This window comes from Spermophilus citellus (assembly GCF_964194105.1).
Source record: "Spermophilus citellus genome assembly, chromosome: 9".
Classification (NCBI taxonomy): Eukaryota; Metazoa; Chordata; class Mammalia; order Rodentia; family Sciuridae; genus Spermophilus; species Spermophilus citellus.
In genome coordinates, this window is record NC_138191.1 from 64,660,479 (window position 1) to 64,677,387 (window position 16,909).

The 16,909-nt window shown below is 41.3% G+C and overlaps 1 protein-coding gene across 4 annotated transcripts in view; it reads right to left on the bottom strand.

Annotated features, from left to right (window-relative positions):
* SH3GLB1 (SH3 domain containing GRB2 like, endophilin B1) overlaps positions 1 to 723 on the bottom strand; it is a 35,483-nt gene extending 34,760 nt beyond the window's left edge. For all 4 annotated transcript variants that reach the window (XM_081306328.1, XM_081306327.1, XM_081306326.1 and 1 more), the window contains exon 1: positions 516 to 723. In XM_081306328.1, the coding sequence (XP_081162454.1) occupies positions 516 to 587 (72 nt within the window). In that variant the 5' untranslated portion in view covers positions 588 to 723. The remainder of the gene's footprint in view (positions 1 to 515) is intronic.
* Positions 724 to 16,909: the final 16,186 nt, after the last annotated feature.

A 16,909-nucleotide genomic window follows, 5' to 3' on the forward strand; every position in this document is an offset into this window, starting at 1 on the left:
CCCTGGGTAGAGGGGAAGGAAAAGGAAACTCCCTTCTTGGACTCGGCAGGAGGGTGAGAGACTAAAGGAAGGGGTGGGGGTGGTGCAAGAATGGTCCGTCTGGGTTACCCTGCCGGACTCGCCCGGCCCAGGCAGGGGAAGAAGGTCACACGGAGTAGCGTCGCGGGTTGAGAAAAGCGGGCGGGGCAGTGCCCCCGCCCCGGGGCGAACCCAAGGTGTCCTCCAGCGGCCGGAGGAAGGTCCGGGGCCGCGTCGCCACCCAGCCTCGCTTCCCAGGAGCGGCGGTTGAGCAGGAGTGGGGTGGGGGGGAAACGGCCAGCGGGGCCAGGCCGCGCCCCTCACCCAGGCCCGGGGGCTACAGCAGGCCGGGGCTACAGCAGGCCGGGGCTACAACAGGCCGGCGGGCAGATGGCGAGGCCGGGGTACCCGGGCGCCGCCGCCTCCAGTCGGGCAGCGACGGCCCCTCCCAGACTCTCCCCCGGCGCCGCCACCCTTTTCCCCCACCAGCGCGGTACCTGCACAGCACGACTCAGGAAGGTGCCCGCGTCGGCTGCCAGCTTCTTCATGTTGAAGTCCATAATGTTCATTCTGGGCGGCAGCCGGGCAGAGCCGCCGGCGGACCTGGCCGGGAGGCGGAGGCGCCGCGACAGGGCTGGGGCTCAGGGAGAGCGCGGCGGGGGCAGACGTGGTAGGTGGAGGGAGGCGGCGCCAACCCCGCCGCCCCAGCTGTCGTTTCCGTGGAGGGGAGGAGGAGGGGTGAGAGGGTGGGGCCAGGGGGAGAGAATGGGCGCCTCGGAGCAGGCCGCGCGCCCGGCGGCCGCCGCCGAGAAACTGGGCCAATCGAGCCGAGAGAGCTGCCTCTAACGTCGCCGCTGGCCGTAGCGGGGGAGCTGGACCCCGGCGGGCGTCCCTGAGGTGTGGGGCCGGCTCCCCAAACGAGGAAGAGAGCACCGACCGCGGGGCGGAGCCTTTATTATGGTTATCGCGGGAACAGCGCCCTCTGGAGGCTCGTGGGCGCTCAGCCGCTGGGCGCGCTGGGAGCTCCTCCCCTCAGCTTGCCGGGGAGTTTAGGGGGCGCTCCGCGGGGGTCTCTTTGCTGCTGCACGTTCGCAGTTAACCTCTGAGAACCAAGAGTGCTGAGGACCCAGGTTCCGCTTTTAGTTTTAAGAGGAAATACGGAAGTTAGGGCATAGAATTAAAGTATCTGTGAAGTTGGAACCAACCGGCCCCAGTCATCTCGTAGCACCGGCGCGCCCCGCCTTTCCCTGAAGCCTGGATGGCCACTCAGCGAACGTTCTCAGAATGGGTTGCATTTAGGATCCCCACCGACCCTGTTGTGTATTCATTCAGCACTTTTGAGTATCTGCTGTGTGCCAGGCGCTGAACTAGGTGCTGGAGATATCATGCTCTTACTCTCTTGACAGCCTTCAGGGTGTTCACTCTGCTAACTGGAGCTGTTTGCTGCTCCTAGGACTTTGAATCCGTTGAGGCAGCAAGCTTGCAGGACTACAAATCCATATTAGGTGCCTGCTCTGTAAAGCATGGTGCTGGGGACTCTGTGCTGGGCCATGGACACAAAGAAGTATAACATAGTGAGTGAAAGAGGATAGCACTTGACAATTCAGCGTGATATTTCAATAACAAATATAATGTCCAATCTGTTTGAAATCCCGTCCATCCAAGTAACTTTTAAAGCAGCCTTCCGACAAAATCTATGCTTAAATGAAGTTAAAAAAGGTACTAGTGTGGAAGGAGATTCATTGGTACTTCGAGAATAAGGAAACACTATTTTTTTTTGTGTGTGTGTGTGTAGTTGTGTCCATTTGATATAGTGGGGCTGGGAAAATGCAGACCCAACAGGCAATGAAATGAGCTTCCGGTTAGGCTTCAGAAACAGCAGTCACAGAAGCAATAGATGCTGTTTAAGATTGAAAGATAAGGGAAGTAAAAACATTAAAAGGGCAAGTAGATAACTTATAAATATTTATATTCTTTTATTCTTATTCTTTTTGGTGGTGATAGAAACAGTTGAGGCATTAGTGTTGCTTAGAGTCTTAAGGTGATGCCAATGTGCAGCCAAGATTAAAGGAACAGTGGCTCAACTCAGAACACCTGAGATCCTCTCCCTTTTAAACATGAGGTAATGGTGGGGAAAAGAGTGTGGAGAAGAGGAGATGGAAATAAGAAAATTTAGTTGAAGGAGATCCTACCAAATAGTCTGACGATTTATATGTTCTCTGTAAAGAACATATAAATTTTTAATTTACTTTTTAATATTTTTTTTTAGTTGTAGTTGTTTGGACACAATACCTTTATTTTATTTATTTTTATGTGGTGCTGAGGATGGAATCCAGGGCCTCACATGTGCTAGGGGAGCGCTCTACCGCTGAGCCATAACCCTAGCCCTTACTCTTTTTAAAGCAACTCCAATATCACAAAATCTCCCAACTCAGAAATACCCCATATCTTTCATTTCCACTTATTTTCCAGCAATACAGAACAGGAAACATACAATCAGAAATCCTATTTTCCTTTTACTATCTCTTTTAAATCTTTATGTGGAGAAGCATTCTCTCTCTCTCTCTCTCTCTCTCTCTCTCTCTCTCTCCCCCTCTCTTTGTGTGTGTGTGTAAAATAGGTAATCTTCCATAAATTATGTTTATGTTTATAAATGCATTATACCACCATGTCCACCATTAAGAAAAAGAACCCTGGATCCTCTTCCTCAAGTGTTCAGATTTTCCTAGACTTAAAGAGAAAACTTAACTTCCTCCTTTTGAACCCTCCACAGCTGTAATCTTGTTTGCCATTCCCTTTGTCTACCTTATTTTCATAAATCCTTATTCTTAGCCTTTGATACCTTTTCTTTACAGAGAACATATAAATCGTCAGACTATTTGGTAGGATCTCCTTCAACTAAATTTTCTTATTTCCATTTCCTCTTCTCCACACTCTTTTCCCCACCATTACCTCATGTTTAAAAGGGAGAGGATCTCAGGTGTTCTGAGTAGAGCCACTGTTCCTTTAATCTTGGCTGCACGTTGGCATCACCTGAAGACTCTAAGCAACACTAATGCCTGGATCCCATCCTGAGTGTGGACTGGGCACTCGGATGTTTAAAAGCTCCCTCAGGTGATATCTAATGTGTAGATAAGATTAAAAATGAACCCGTTGTCCTCTTGAACTATCTCTTCCCTTTGCCCACAGATAGATTCTGTTTCTTACCAGATGTGAGTCTCATAAAGGTAGTAACTATTTCCAATTTATTTTAAAATTTTTATGTTCTACATTCCTGATGACAGAGTGGATTTTCAGATAATTTGCTAGATGAATAATGTACTCAAGTCAAGATGTATACAGTTCTGGGTTCTTTTGTGACACCAGTACCCTGAACCTCCACTTCCAAATACCTATTCACTTTCAGGTTCAGTGTTTCCAGTGGTAAGGCTGTTGTAGTTTGCTTTTACTTGAAAGTTGTTCCTTTTTTGAGGTTCCTATATTTGCAACTTGAATCACATGGAAAAATCACCTAAGCCAGAAATCTGAGCTCCTTTTGATCATTTCCTACCTCCTGACAGTTTTTACCTCCAAAATGTTTCTTTGTTCTCTTCTTTAAAAAAAATTGAAATAATTTCAAACAAAAAAGCAAGAATGGTTCAAAAAATTCTGTAGACCCTTTGCCTAGAAACCACACTCAAGCCTTAGCCAATTGTTCCAGAGTTTATTTACAGCACAAGCATCCAAGCTAAGAGCATGTGTTGTACCCATGTGACATGTTGCTCAATCCTCCTTCAATCTAGATCAATTCTTCAGGCTCTTGGACATACTATCCCTCTCCCTCTGTTCCCCAGGGCTAACTTCTTAAGTTGATATATCAATGTCTATTTTATTTTCTACTTTCAGTGAATTTTTTTATGTATCTGTAAATGATACTACTTATCTTCAAACTATGTAATGGGTATATAGATGTTTACTTTTTAATTAGGGATATAGTACTTTTGTTTTTGTCTGCTTTTATTCTTTGTGGATTGATTTCTTTTGTGTCTCATAAACCATATCTTCTGTTTTACTCAGTTTTTAATAAGAAATGGATGACCAGTTTAAAAAGTAATATCTAAAAATGAGTAACATTGCTTTACACCAGCTACCAATCAGAAAATATAATAAAAGAAAATATTTCATTCCTAGCAGTATCAGGGAAGTAGATTTTCTAGGTGTATGCAATTATTTTGCACGACCTATATGGAGAAAATTATAATTCTCCATTGGGGGCCACCAAAGGAAACTTGACTAAATGGAGAAACCTTGTTTTTAGTTAGAAAACCCCATATAATAAAGATATTCACTCTATTTAAATTATTTGTTTAATTTTTGGCAACATAGCTTTTTTTTTTTAAACTCATTCTTAGTGACTTGTTTTAAAAATGTTTCTTCTGTCAGAGGTACCTAAAGGATATCACTGCCCAGTGAGCAATTTTGGTATGAAATTCTTTCTTGGCTTGGAAGTTCCAAGATCATTTAGCTGTTATAGATTTAAAACCCAAATCAGTGGGAGTACACCATAATTATAAAATTTCAGGAAAGACCCTGTCCCTTTTCAGAGCTTGTTCTATGACAGAAAATCTTCCTTAGCATCATATGGTTTAAAAGTTATGAGACACAAAATAAATCAATCCACAAAGAATAGAAGCAGACAAACCAAAAATATTAGATCCCTAATTAAAAAGTAAACATCTCTATACCCATTACAAAGTTTGAAAATAAATAGTATCATTTACAGATACATAAACATCATTCAGACATCTTCCCCATCAGCCATGCGGTAGGTTTTATCTGGTCCACCCTTCTACTGAAGATACAGAACTTCATGATTTTTAATTTATGTGTATATATGAGGCTATGAAGTGGGGATGGGGACACTAATTGTTACCAATTCCTGATTGTAACAAAGGTCTAAGGTCTTTTCTCTAGTTACTGTATGGATTTTTATAATACACTATTTTTAAAATTGACATATATTTATCGATATTTTGAAATATGTATATATGTATTGGAATTAATAAACTGGGCTAATATATGCATTATCTCACATACTATTGTTATGGTAAAACACTTAAATCTGTTTTCTTAGTGATTTTCAGGAATACAATATATTGTTATTAACTGTAGTCACCATGTGGTACAATAAATCTTGGACTCATTTCTCTTATCTAACTGAAATTTTGAATTCTTTGACCAATATCACCCAACCCCTATCTATTCCCCCCTTCCCCTGCCCCTTGTAACCACCATTCTATACTTTGCTTCTATTAGTTCAACTTAGATTATATATATAAGAGGGATCATACATAAGTGAGATAGATGGTATTTCTTTCTATTTCTGGCTTATTTCACAAACATAATGTCCTCCAGGTTCATCCATGATTTTGCAAATGACAGAATTTCTTTTTTTAAAGGGGTTGAGGTTGTGGCTCAGTGGTAGAGTGCTTGCCTCGCATTTGTGAGGTCCTGGGTTCGATCCTTAGCACCACATAAAAATAAATAAATAAAAAGGTATTGTGTTCAAATACAACTAAAAAATAAATATTAGAAAAAAAGACGAAGTAGCATTCCTTTGTGAATGTAAATACTACATTGTCTTTATCCATTCATCACCACCTAGGTTTAAACATTCAGACATCTTCCCCAACAGCCATTTCCCCACTCAAGACAGGGTCATGTTGTATACTTATGGCTGTGGTATCCATTTTCTTCTTTATTTCTGCTGCTTGGATATTTTCCTATCTTTTTTGCAAGCTCAAGTATGCAGTAATTTTTCCCCTACATTTTATTGGGCATGTATTTCTTTTTATTTCTCTCTTTGTGTGTGTGTGTGTGTGTGTGTGTGTGTGTGTGTGTTTGTGCCAGGGATTGAACCCAGGGTGCTTAACTTTTGAGCCATAACCCCAACACTTTTTTTTTTAATTTATTTATTTTTATTTATTTATTTTTTTAATTGGTTGTTCATAACATTACAAAGCTCTTGACATATGATATTTCATACATTAGATTGAAGTGGGTTATGAACCCCCAATTTTACCCCAAATGCAGATAGCAGAATCACGTCGGTTACACATCCACAATTTTACATAATGCCCTAATAGTAATTGTTGTATTCTGCTACCTTTCCTATCCCCTACTATCCCCCCTCCCCTCCCCTCCCAACTTCTCTCTCTATCCCATCTACTGTAATTCATTTCTCTCTTTGTTTATTTTCCCATTCCCCTCACAACCTCTTATGTGTAATTTTGTTTAGCAATGAGGGTCTCCCTTCATTTCCATGCAATTTCCCTTTTCTCTCCCTTTCCCTCCCATCTCAAGTCTCTGTTTAATGTTAATTTTTTCTTCCTACTCTTCCTCACTGCTCTGTTCTTAGTTGCTCTCATTATATCAAAGAAGACATTTGGTATTTGTTTTTTAGGGTTTGGCTAGCTTCACTAAGCATAATCTGCTCTAGTACCAACCATTTCCCTGAAAATTCTATGATTTTGTCATTTTTTATTGCTGCATAGTACTCCATTGTGTATAGGTGCCACATTTTTTTTATCCATTCATCTATTGAAGGGCATCTGGTTTGGTTCCACAGTCTAGCTATTGTGAATTGTGCTGCTATGAACATTGATGTGGCAGTATCCCTGTAGCATGCTTTTTTGAGGTCTTCAGGGAATAGTCCGAGAAGGGCAATAGCAGGGTCAAATGGTGGTTCCATTCCCAGCTTTCCCAGGAATCTCCAAACTGCTTTCCAAATTGGCCGCACCAATTTGCAGTCCCACCAGCAATGTACAAGTGTACCCTTTTCTCCACATCCTCGCCAGCACTTGTTGTTGTTTGACTTCATAGTGGCTGCCAATCTTACTGGAGTGAGATGGTATCTTAGGGTGGTTTTGATTTGCATTTCTCTGACTGCTAGAGATGGAGAGCATTTTTTCATGTACTTGTTGATTGATTGTATATCCTCCTCTGAGAAGTGTCTGTTCAGGTCCTTGGCCCATTTGTTGATTGGGTTATTTGTTATCTTATTGTCTAATTTTTTGAGTTCTTTGTATACTCTGGATATTAGGGCTCTATCTGAAGTGTGAGGCGTAAAAATTTGTTCCCAGGATGTAGGCTCCCTATTTACCTCTCTTATTGTTTCTTTTGCTGAGAAAAAACTTTTAAGTTTAATTAAGTCCCATTTGTTGATTCTAGTTGTTAACTCTTGTGCTATGGGTGTCCTATTAAGGAATTTGGGGCCCGACCCCACAATCTGTAGATCGGAGCCAACTTTATCTTCTATCAGACACAGAGTTTCTGATTTGATATCAAGCTCCTTGATCCATTTTGAGTTAACTTTTGTGCATGGCGAGAGAAAGGGATTCAGTTTCATTTTGTTGCATATGGATTTCCAGTTTTCCCAACACCATTTGTTGAAGATGCTATCCTTCCTCCATTGCATGCTTATAGCCCCTTTATCAAATATAAGATAGTTGTAACTTTGTGGATTAGTCTCTGTGTCCTCTATTTTATACCATTGGTCCACCCGCCTGTTTTGGTACCAGTACCATGCTGTTTTTGTCACTATTGCTCTGTAATATAGTTTGAAATCTGGTATCGCTATACCGCCTGATTCACACTTTCTGCTTAGAATTGCTTTTGCTATTCTGGGTCTTTTATTTTTCCATATGAATTTCATGATTGCTTTATCTATTTCTACAAGAAATGCCGTTGGTATTTTGATTGGCATTGCATTAAACCTATAGAGAACTTTTGGTAATATTGCCATTTTGATGATGTTAGTTCTGCCTATCCATGAACAAGGTATATTTTTCCATCTTCTAAGATCCTCTTCTATTTCTCTCTTTAGGGTTCTGTAGTTTTCATTGTATAGGTCTTTCACCTCTTTTGTTAGGTTGATTCCCAAGTATTTTATTTTTTTTGCGGATATTGTGAATGGAGTGTTTTTCCTCATTTCCATTTCAGAAGTTTTGTCGCTGATATACAGAAATGCCTTTGATTTATGCGTGTTGATTTTATATCCTGCCACTTTGCTGAATTCATTTATTAGTTCTAGTAGTTTCTTTGTAGACCCTTTTGGGTCTTCTAGGTATAGAATCATGTCATCTGCAAATAGTGATAATTTAAGTTCTTCTTTTCCTATTTTTATGCCTTTAATTTCTTTCGTCTGTCTAATTGCTCTGGCCAGTGTTTCGAGAACTATATTGAATAGAAGTGGAGATAGAGGGCATCCCTGTCTTGTTCCGGATTTTAGAGGGAATGCCTTCAACTTTTGTCCATTGAGAATGATGCTAGCCTGAGGCTTAGCGTAGATAGCTTTTACAATGTCAAGGTAAGTTCCTGTTATCCCTAGTTTTTCTAATGTTTTGAACATAAAGGCATGCTGTACTTTGTCGAATGCTTTCTCTGCATCTATCGAGATGATCATATGGTTCTTATCTTTAAGTCTATTGATGTGGTGAATAACATTTATTGATTTTCGTATGTTGAACCATCCTTGCATCCCAGGGATGAATCCTACTTGATCATGGTGCACAATTTTTTTGATGTGTTTTTGTATTCGATTCGCCAGAATTTTATTGAGGATTTTTGCATCTAGGTTCATTAGAGATATTGGTCTGTAGTTTTCTTTCTTTGAGGTGTCTTTGTCTGGTTTCGGGATCAGGGTGATGTTGGCCTCATAGAATGAATTTGGAAGAGCTCCCTCTTTTTCTATTTCCTGAAATAACTTGAAAAGTATTGGTATTAATTCTTCTTTAAAGGTTTTGTAAAACTCTGCTGTATACCCATCCGGTCCTGGGCTTTTCTTGGATGGTAGTCTTTTGATGGCTTCTTCAATTTCATCCATTGATATTGGTCTGTTCAGATTGTGTGTATCCTCCTGACCCAGTCTGGGCAAATCATATGACTTAAGAAATTTATCGATGTCTTCACTATCCTCTATTTTATTGGAATATAGGTTTTCAAAATAATTTCTAATTGTCTTCTGTATTTCTGTAGCATCTGTTGTGATATTGCCTTTTTCATCTCGTATGTTAGTAATTTGAGTTCTCTCTCTTCTTCTCTTTGTTAGCATGGCTAAAGGTCTGTCGATCTTATTTATTTTTTCGAAGAACCAACTTTTAGTTTTGTTAATTTTTTCAATAGTTTCTTTTGTTTCAATTTCATTAATTTCCGCTCTGATTTTAATTATTTCTTGCCTTCTGCTATATTTGCTGTTGTTTTGCTCCTCCTTTTCTAGGGCTTTGAGTTGGAGTGTGAGCTCATTTATTTGTTGGTTTCTTCTTTTTTTGAGGAGTGACCACCAGGCGATGAACTTTCCTCTTAAAACTGCTTTCATTGTGTCCCATAGATTCCGATATGTTGTGTCTGTATTTTCGTTTATCTCCAAGAATTTTTTGATTTCCTCCTTTATGTCTTCTGTAACCCATTGATCATTCAGTAGTATATTGTTCATTTTCCATGTGATGTAGGATTTTTCCTTCCTTCTTTTGTTATTGATTTCCAGTTTCATTCCATTATGATCAGATAGAATGCATGGTATTATCTCCACCCCTTTATATTTACTGAGGGTTGCCCTATGGCATAATATATGGTCTATTTTTGAGAAGGATCCATGTGCTGCTGAGAAGAAAGTATATCCATTTGATGATGGTTGATATATTCTATATAAGTCAGTTAAGTCTAGGCTATTGATTGTGGTATTGAGTTCTATAGTTTCTTTATTTAACTTTTGTTTGGAGGATCTGTCCAATGGTGAGAGAGGTGTGTTGAAGTCTCCCATAATTATTGTGTTGTGGTCTATTTGATTCTTGAATTTGAGGAGAATTTGTTTTATGTATGTCGCAGCACCATTATTTGGTGCGTAAATATTGATAATTGTTATGTCTTGTTGGTGAATGGTTCCTTTTAACAGTATATAATGACCTTCTTTATCCCTTTTGATTAACTTAGTCTTGAAGTCAATTTTATTCGATATGAGGATGGCCACCCCTGCTTGCTTGCGAGGAGCGTGTGCGTGGTATATTTTTTCCCATCCTTTCACCTTCAGCCTGTGTATGTCATTTCCAATCAGATGTGTCTCCTGGAGGCAGCATATTGTTGGATTTGTTTTTTTAATCCATGATACCAGCCTATGTCGCTTTATTGGAGAGTTTAAGCCATTAACATTCAGAGTTACTATTGATATGTGGTTTGAACTTCCATCCATGTTTGATTGTTTATCCTTTTTAAAAAAAAAAAATTTAGTTTGTTTCTCCATGATTGTCTTTCCCCTTGCCCTCTGTCTTTACTGAGGCACTTCCCACTGATGGTTTTGGTTATTGTTTTTCATTTCTTCTTCTTGTAGTGTTTTGTTCAAAATGCTTTGCAATGCTGGTTTTCTGGCTGCAAATTCTTTTAACTTTTGTTTATCATGAAAGATTTTTATTTCGTTGTCATACCTAAAGCTTAATTTTGCTGGATACAGAATTCTTGGTTGGCATCCATTGTCTTTCAGTGTTTGAAATACATTGTTCCATGACCTTCTTGCTTTCAGTGTCTGTGATGAAAAATCCATTGTTAACCTTATTGGTTTACCCCTGAATGTAATCTGTCTCCTTTCTCTTGTAGCTTTTAATATTTTCTCTTTGTTCTGTATATTGGATATCTTCATAACAATGTGTCTTGGCGTTGGTCTACTGTGATTTTGTGTGCTCGGTGTCCTGTATGCATCTTCAATTTGTATATCTGTTTCCTTTTTTATTTCTGGAAAGTTTTCTGTAATTATTTCATTCAGCAGGTTACTCATTCCCTTGGTTTGAATCTCTGTACCTTCTTCTATCCCGATGACTCATAAGTTTGGTTTTTTTATGTTATCCCATAACTCTTGGATGTTTTTCTCGTGATTTTTTACCAGCCTTTCTGAGTTGGCTAGACTCTTTTCAAGATGGTATATTTTGTCTTCATTATCTGACGTTCTGGCTTCTACCTGCTCCACTCTGTTAGTGATACTCTCAATTGAGTTTTTCATTTGGTTTATCGTTTCCTTCATTTCTAGAATTATTGTTTGATTATTTTTTATAACCTCTATCTCCTGATAAAGATGCTTAACTTCTTCTTTTATCTGTTTGTGAAATGCATTCTCAATGTGTTCTTTCGCTGCTTGAATTTGCTGTCTTGTATCTTCTTTAAGGTTCCATTCCATCTGTCTTAGGTGTTCCTTGAGTTCTTTATATGACCATTTATCTGATGACTCTAGGTCCTCCTGAATATTTAGGCTCTCCTGCATTGTTTGTACTCCTTTTCTTCCTTGTTTTTTGAAGCTGCTCATGTTGCTTCTTGTTCTGTTTGACTGCTGAGTTACTGTTTACTCCTATAAATTAATTTGATGCTTGGGAGGAAAGGTATTTGAAGGGAAGGGAAGAAGTCTCTAAAGAGAATGAGAATAGGCAGGTAGAATTCAAGAAAAAAGGGGGGATAAGAAAAATGAAAAGACTAAAGAAGTAAAAGAATAGGAACTAAAAAAGAAAAAGATTTTAAAAAAAATAATAAAATAGAGTAATAATAATAATTTTTTTTTAAAAAAATTTAAATTAAAATTAGTAGAAAAAAAAATTAAAAAAAAGAATTTTTAAGAAAGAAAAAAAATTAATAAAACAACAAGAAAGAAAAAATGAAAATGAAAGAAAAACCCAGATCAAAAAAAAAAAAAAAAAAAAACCCTAATAGATGCAGTCTTAGAGTTTGATTAACTTCTCTTCCAGGAGATGGCGCTGTGCCCACCAGGTCAAGTTACTCCTGTCAATACGCGTGAACCAATCACTGTGCAGTAGCTCCTCCCAGACTGGGCGAGTCTCCAATCCTGAGTGTCTAGGGCCTCCTCTTGTGTCTAGTCACTTCCCACTTTTTCTCTAGCCAGGCCCCCTCTCACAATACTGGCTACACGCCAAGTCTGCTGCTCCCGGGACCCCTGTTTTCATGAACGACTGGGCACACTCTTCCAGTTTGCCATTCCCTCAGACCCTAAGCTTGTAGAGTTTGGGGCTGAGAATCCTCAGTGTATTTTACTTGCCCTCCAGTAGCCACGCCCCCGGTAGCTGGTGCAAGGAACCTCAGCTGTCAGCCCTGGTGGGGGTGGTGGTTCCGCTCCGCGGGACCCGCACCACCTCTGACTTCCTCGGGCTGGCTGTAGCACTCACGGGAGAGCTGGGAGGGGCCCTAAGGGTTTCCCGATGTGTGGAGAGGTAAGGCTATGGGATCACACACCTGTTTCAACTAAGTTATCTCCTCTGCAGCAGTCTGATGACGTCGTTTCCCTTTGCCGGGCGACCAATTCAACGTGTGGGTCCTCCTCTCCCAAGCCCCGTTTCAAACCAGTGGCCACTACTTATGAAGGCTCGGTAGGCATTTACATTCGTATGATGAGAAGGGCTGACCAGTTGTTTCAGCCGGATGAATTAATGCAGTGTCATAGCTGTTTGTCTGCGGGAAGCAGGTGACCGGGAGTTTGAATTCAGCGGGTCAGAGCTCAGTGTGTGTTCTCGGATCACTTGGATTTTAAATTGTCACTCATCTTATCAGCTGTTTCATATAATTCGGCAGCTCATTCGCGCGGTGCAGATTCTGCTCTATGGTGTTCCGCGGGATGCGGCTGCGGCGGCGGCGGCGGCCTTCGGGACCCCCGGGGAGGGGGTGCGGGTTGGGGGAGGGGAGGCGGCGCTTCAGGGCCGCGTGGTCTGGGTACCGAACACGCAGGAGAGCGGGTGGGGTGGGGGAAAGAAATTGAGATCTAAATTTAGAGACTGAGCTTGGGAGGGGAGACAGCTGGGGAGAAAGAAGCAAGGCGGAGAGGCGGAGAGGAGAAGGAGAAGGGGCCGAAGGAGCCGGGCAGCTTGTCTGCGGGAAGCAGGTGACCGGGAGTTTGAATTCAGCGGATCAGGGCTCAGTGCGTGTTCTCGGTTCACTTGGATTTTAAATTGTCTCTCATCTTATCAGCTGTTTCATTTAATTCGGCAGCTCATTCGCGTGGTGAAGAGTCTGCTCTATGGTGCTCTGTGGGAGGCGGCGGCAGCGGCCTTCGGGACCCCCGGAGAGGGGGTGCGGGTTGGGGGAGGGGAGGCGGCGCCTCGGGGCGCGGGGGCCGGGTACCAGACACGCGGGAGAGCGGGCGGGATGGGGGAAAGAAATTGAAATCTAGATTTAGAGACTGAGCTTGGGGGGAGAGACAGCTGGAGAGAAGCAAGGCGGAGAGGCGGCGAGGAGAAGAAGATGGGGCCGATAGAGCCGTGTACCTGGGGCTGCAGCCTTACTGCTCGCGCTGAAGTCGTGATGGATTTCCTCCACCTTGGCTCATGACTTGATGTTTTCAATCACAGGCCTGGGCTCCGTCCCAGGCAGCGGCTCCGCGGGGCTCCGGCGGTGCGGGCCTGGCGGCGGCGAAACCACACTCAGCCTCCCAGGGACCTCGGGGGCGCTCGAGCGGCGGGGGCCGCTCGGCGCGGGCGCTGCGGACTCGGCGCCGCCCCCGGCAGGTCCAGGTCCCACAACGGCCACGCGCCCTCCTCCTCGCGTGAGGCGGGACGTGGCTTTGGCGCGGCCCGGTCCGAGGCGCCGGCGGCGGCGGTCGGGGTGCGGGGCCGTTCCACTCCCTCCGGCTCCGGCTCCGGCGGGCCTGTGGCGGCGGTGGTGGGAGCGCGGAGGCGCGGCGGCCTGTTACCGGGCGGCGGGGAGGGACCAGCGCTCAGGGGAGCGCGGCGGTATGGCCGGCGGCGGCGGCTGTGGCTCCTCTTCTTCTTTCCAAGCCGGCACTGTGATTTCTTCCAGTCCCTGGGGACCCTCAGTCTTCAGCTGAAATTGGGGCAGATGCTGCTACAGGAGCTGTGGAAAGGCTCATCTAAGCTTTCCACCGCTGCCCGCTGCATTCAAGCCGCCATCTTGCCCGGAAGTCCCCAGGTCTATCACCCCAACCCTTTTTAAAAATATTTTATTTAGGGACAGAGTCTCTGTGAGTTGCTTAGAGCCTCGATAAATTGCTGAGGCTGGCTTTGAACTCTCGAAACTCCTACCTCAGCATCCCAAGCCACTGAGATTACAGGTATGTCAGCTCTTTCCTTCCCTTTTCCTCCCCGCCCCGACTCTTTCTCTCTTTCTTTCTTTCCCCCCAACATTTCTAAGTGTTTATAGTGGAAGAGTTTTCATGTTGTCTAATCTATCTGTATTAAGGACTGATTGTGTTCCGATCAAGTAATAGACGCCTGGCTACAATGACTTATCCAAATATGAATTCAATTTCTAACCTACTATGAAGTTCAGAGGTTGGCAGTTTTCTGTTTCTTTTCCGCCATTCTTATGTAACTTTCATTCCAATGTCTCAAGATGCCTTTAAGCCATCACTTAATATTTTCAAGGAAGAAAGAAGATGAAGACTAAAGGCAAAGGTACATGCTTTCTCTTTTTTAAATCAAGATATCACTTTTTCCGAAGTCCCACTGAATAAATTTTTATTGATATCATACTAGCTAGCACTGGATCATTTAGTTTCCCATAAATGCAATAGTTTGGTAAACACAGTCTGCCTTTTTAAGAGATAAGAGTATCTATAAGAGTATAATAACTCTTATTTTTTAAAAAACTATATATTGTTATTTTGAACAAACTGGGATTTCTTTTAGCAAGGAAGGACAGAAGAGTTACAGCATCTGCCCTGCTACTGTAAAGCAAGAAATGAAAATGTCCCATGCTCACTGAAATTTCCTTTCAGTTTTTAGTCTGATAAACAGAATCAACTACATAAATTTGCAAGGACCAGTGCAAATGAAAATATGGAGCCCTTTGTAGGAAAAAAGTGCTGTTAAAAGGTGCTGAAATGGTAAACAAACAAACAAAAAAACAAAAAACCCCACTTTCATTTCTACTGTGATCTCAGAACTTATCATAGTATTTAAAAAATTTGCTATTTAATGCCATTCTAAGCAAAAAACAAAACAAAACAAAAGCAAAAACAAAAACTTAAATTATTAGCCTGGATTTTTACTACACATCTTCATATTACACAATGCCAGTTGTAATATGCCAATACAAGAATAGTTAATATGTGTGTCTAATCATTGAAATACATAATGCTGTTTGTTTATTGGTATTGGGGATTGAATCCAGGGGTGCTTCACCATTGAGCTACATCCCCAGCTATCTTATTTTTTATTTTGTAACAGGGTCTTGGCTAAGTTTCTGAGGCTTACCTTGAACTTGCTTTCCTCCTACCTTAGCCTCTCAAGTAGCTGGGATTTACATAATGTGTATTTCATACTGTATATGCATATGTGTCTTTTTCTTACCAACATAGTAGAAATGCTGCATAGAACTCACTTGATTTTTAAGTTTCATTTCTTGATATGTGCACATTCTACCAGTTATCTCAACCTTTGACTTGCTGATGATTAAGGTAAGATTGAAAGGAGGAGGAACTATGGACTTGCCCTTGTCTTCTAATATCAGTTCATTTGTGACAACTTCCATACAACACTTACCTTGTACTCTCATTGATCTGCTGAAATTCTTTACTCTTAAGTGTATTGCAAAAATTGAATGGGGCCTCAAGGAATGGCAGCAGATGTGTATCTTCTGTAAGTGTTGATGTAGAAAGATGTTTAAGACACCATATTTGCCAGGTGCAGTGGAGCATACCTGTAATCCCAGCAACTAGGGAAGCTAATGCAGGATGATCGAGAGTTCAAAGCGAGCTTCAGCAACTTAATGAGGCCTGAAGCAACTTAACAAGACCCTGTCTCCAAAAAAAAGGGGGGGGGTGGAGTGGGGTGGGGCTGGGGATGTGGCTCAGTGGTTAAGCACCCTGGGTTCAATCCCTAGTACCAAACAAACAAGTGAAAACAAACAAACAAATAAACACCATATATATATGAAAAAGCAAGGTGCAGAACAGTGTGTGTCCTTTTATGTAAGTAAAAAAGGGGTATGATTATAAATATATTAAATCCACATATATCTGTATAAACAGAACTTTTTAAATAAAAAGAATTTTAAGAAACTATGTACAGTAGTTGCCTTTGTGAAGAAGAGCTGTGGGGTAAGGAGTGGGAAGGGGAGGAGATTTTCACTTTCTATTTATATTTTTCTATACCTCTTAGATTTTTAACCTGTGTGTGTTTGTGTATATGTATAGATACACATATTAACACATTTTTTCATACTTTTATTTTTGGAGTTTAACATAAGAACTTAACTGATTTAGTAATCAAATTGCATTATCATTAAAAGTACTCAAACACCATACAAATGAACAATGAAAGAAGCAACCAGCAATCCCAAGTACCACCACCCAGAAATAACCAGTGTTAACTTTTTGTGACTGTATTTCTGCACATAAATACAGACAAAGAATGAATGAGAGAGAACGCTCCACCACAGAAAACAAAAAGAAAGTCATAAAATATATAAATTAAATATACTTGAGTTTAACAAAAACAAAAAACTAGAGTGAAAAGTAGATAGCTAAGTTTCATATTTCTTTCTGACAAGAGATTTTAGATCCTAAAAGACCCGTCTCAGAATCATTTTGTATGAAGTTTTCTTTTTAGCTCTCCTTTTCTAAACTATCTGTTTCAATCTTATACATCATCTGTTAACTGTTAAAGATGAGATAATGGGATCTTTTGTTTTTTGATCTTTCCTTTATCTCCCTACCAATTTGGTTTGATTTGATTATCTTTACTTTTGGTAGAAGGTTAAACAGGGAATCAGCAATTCTGTGTAATTAGAGGGTATTAAAAAAAAACAAGCATTTTCAAATGCTGTTGGAGGAGGTATATGCATTTATTAAGATATTTGGAAGGGTAATTTGGTATACTTATCAAGATTATAAAACATATAAGCTTCTTTG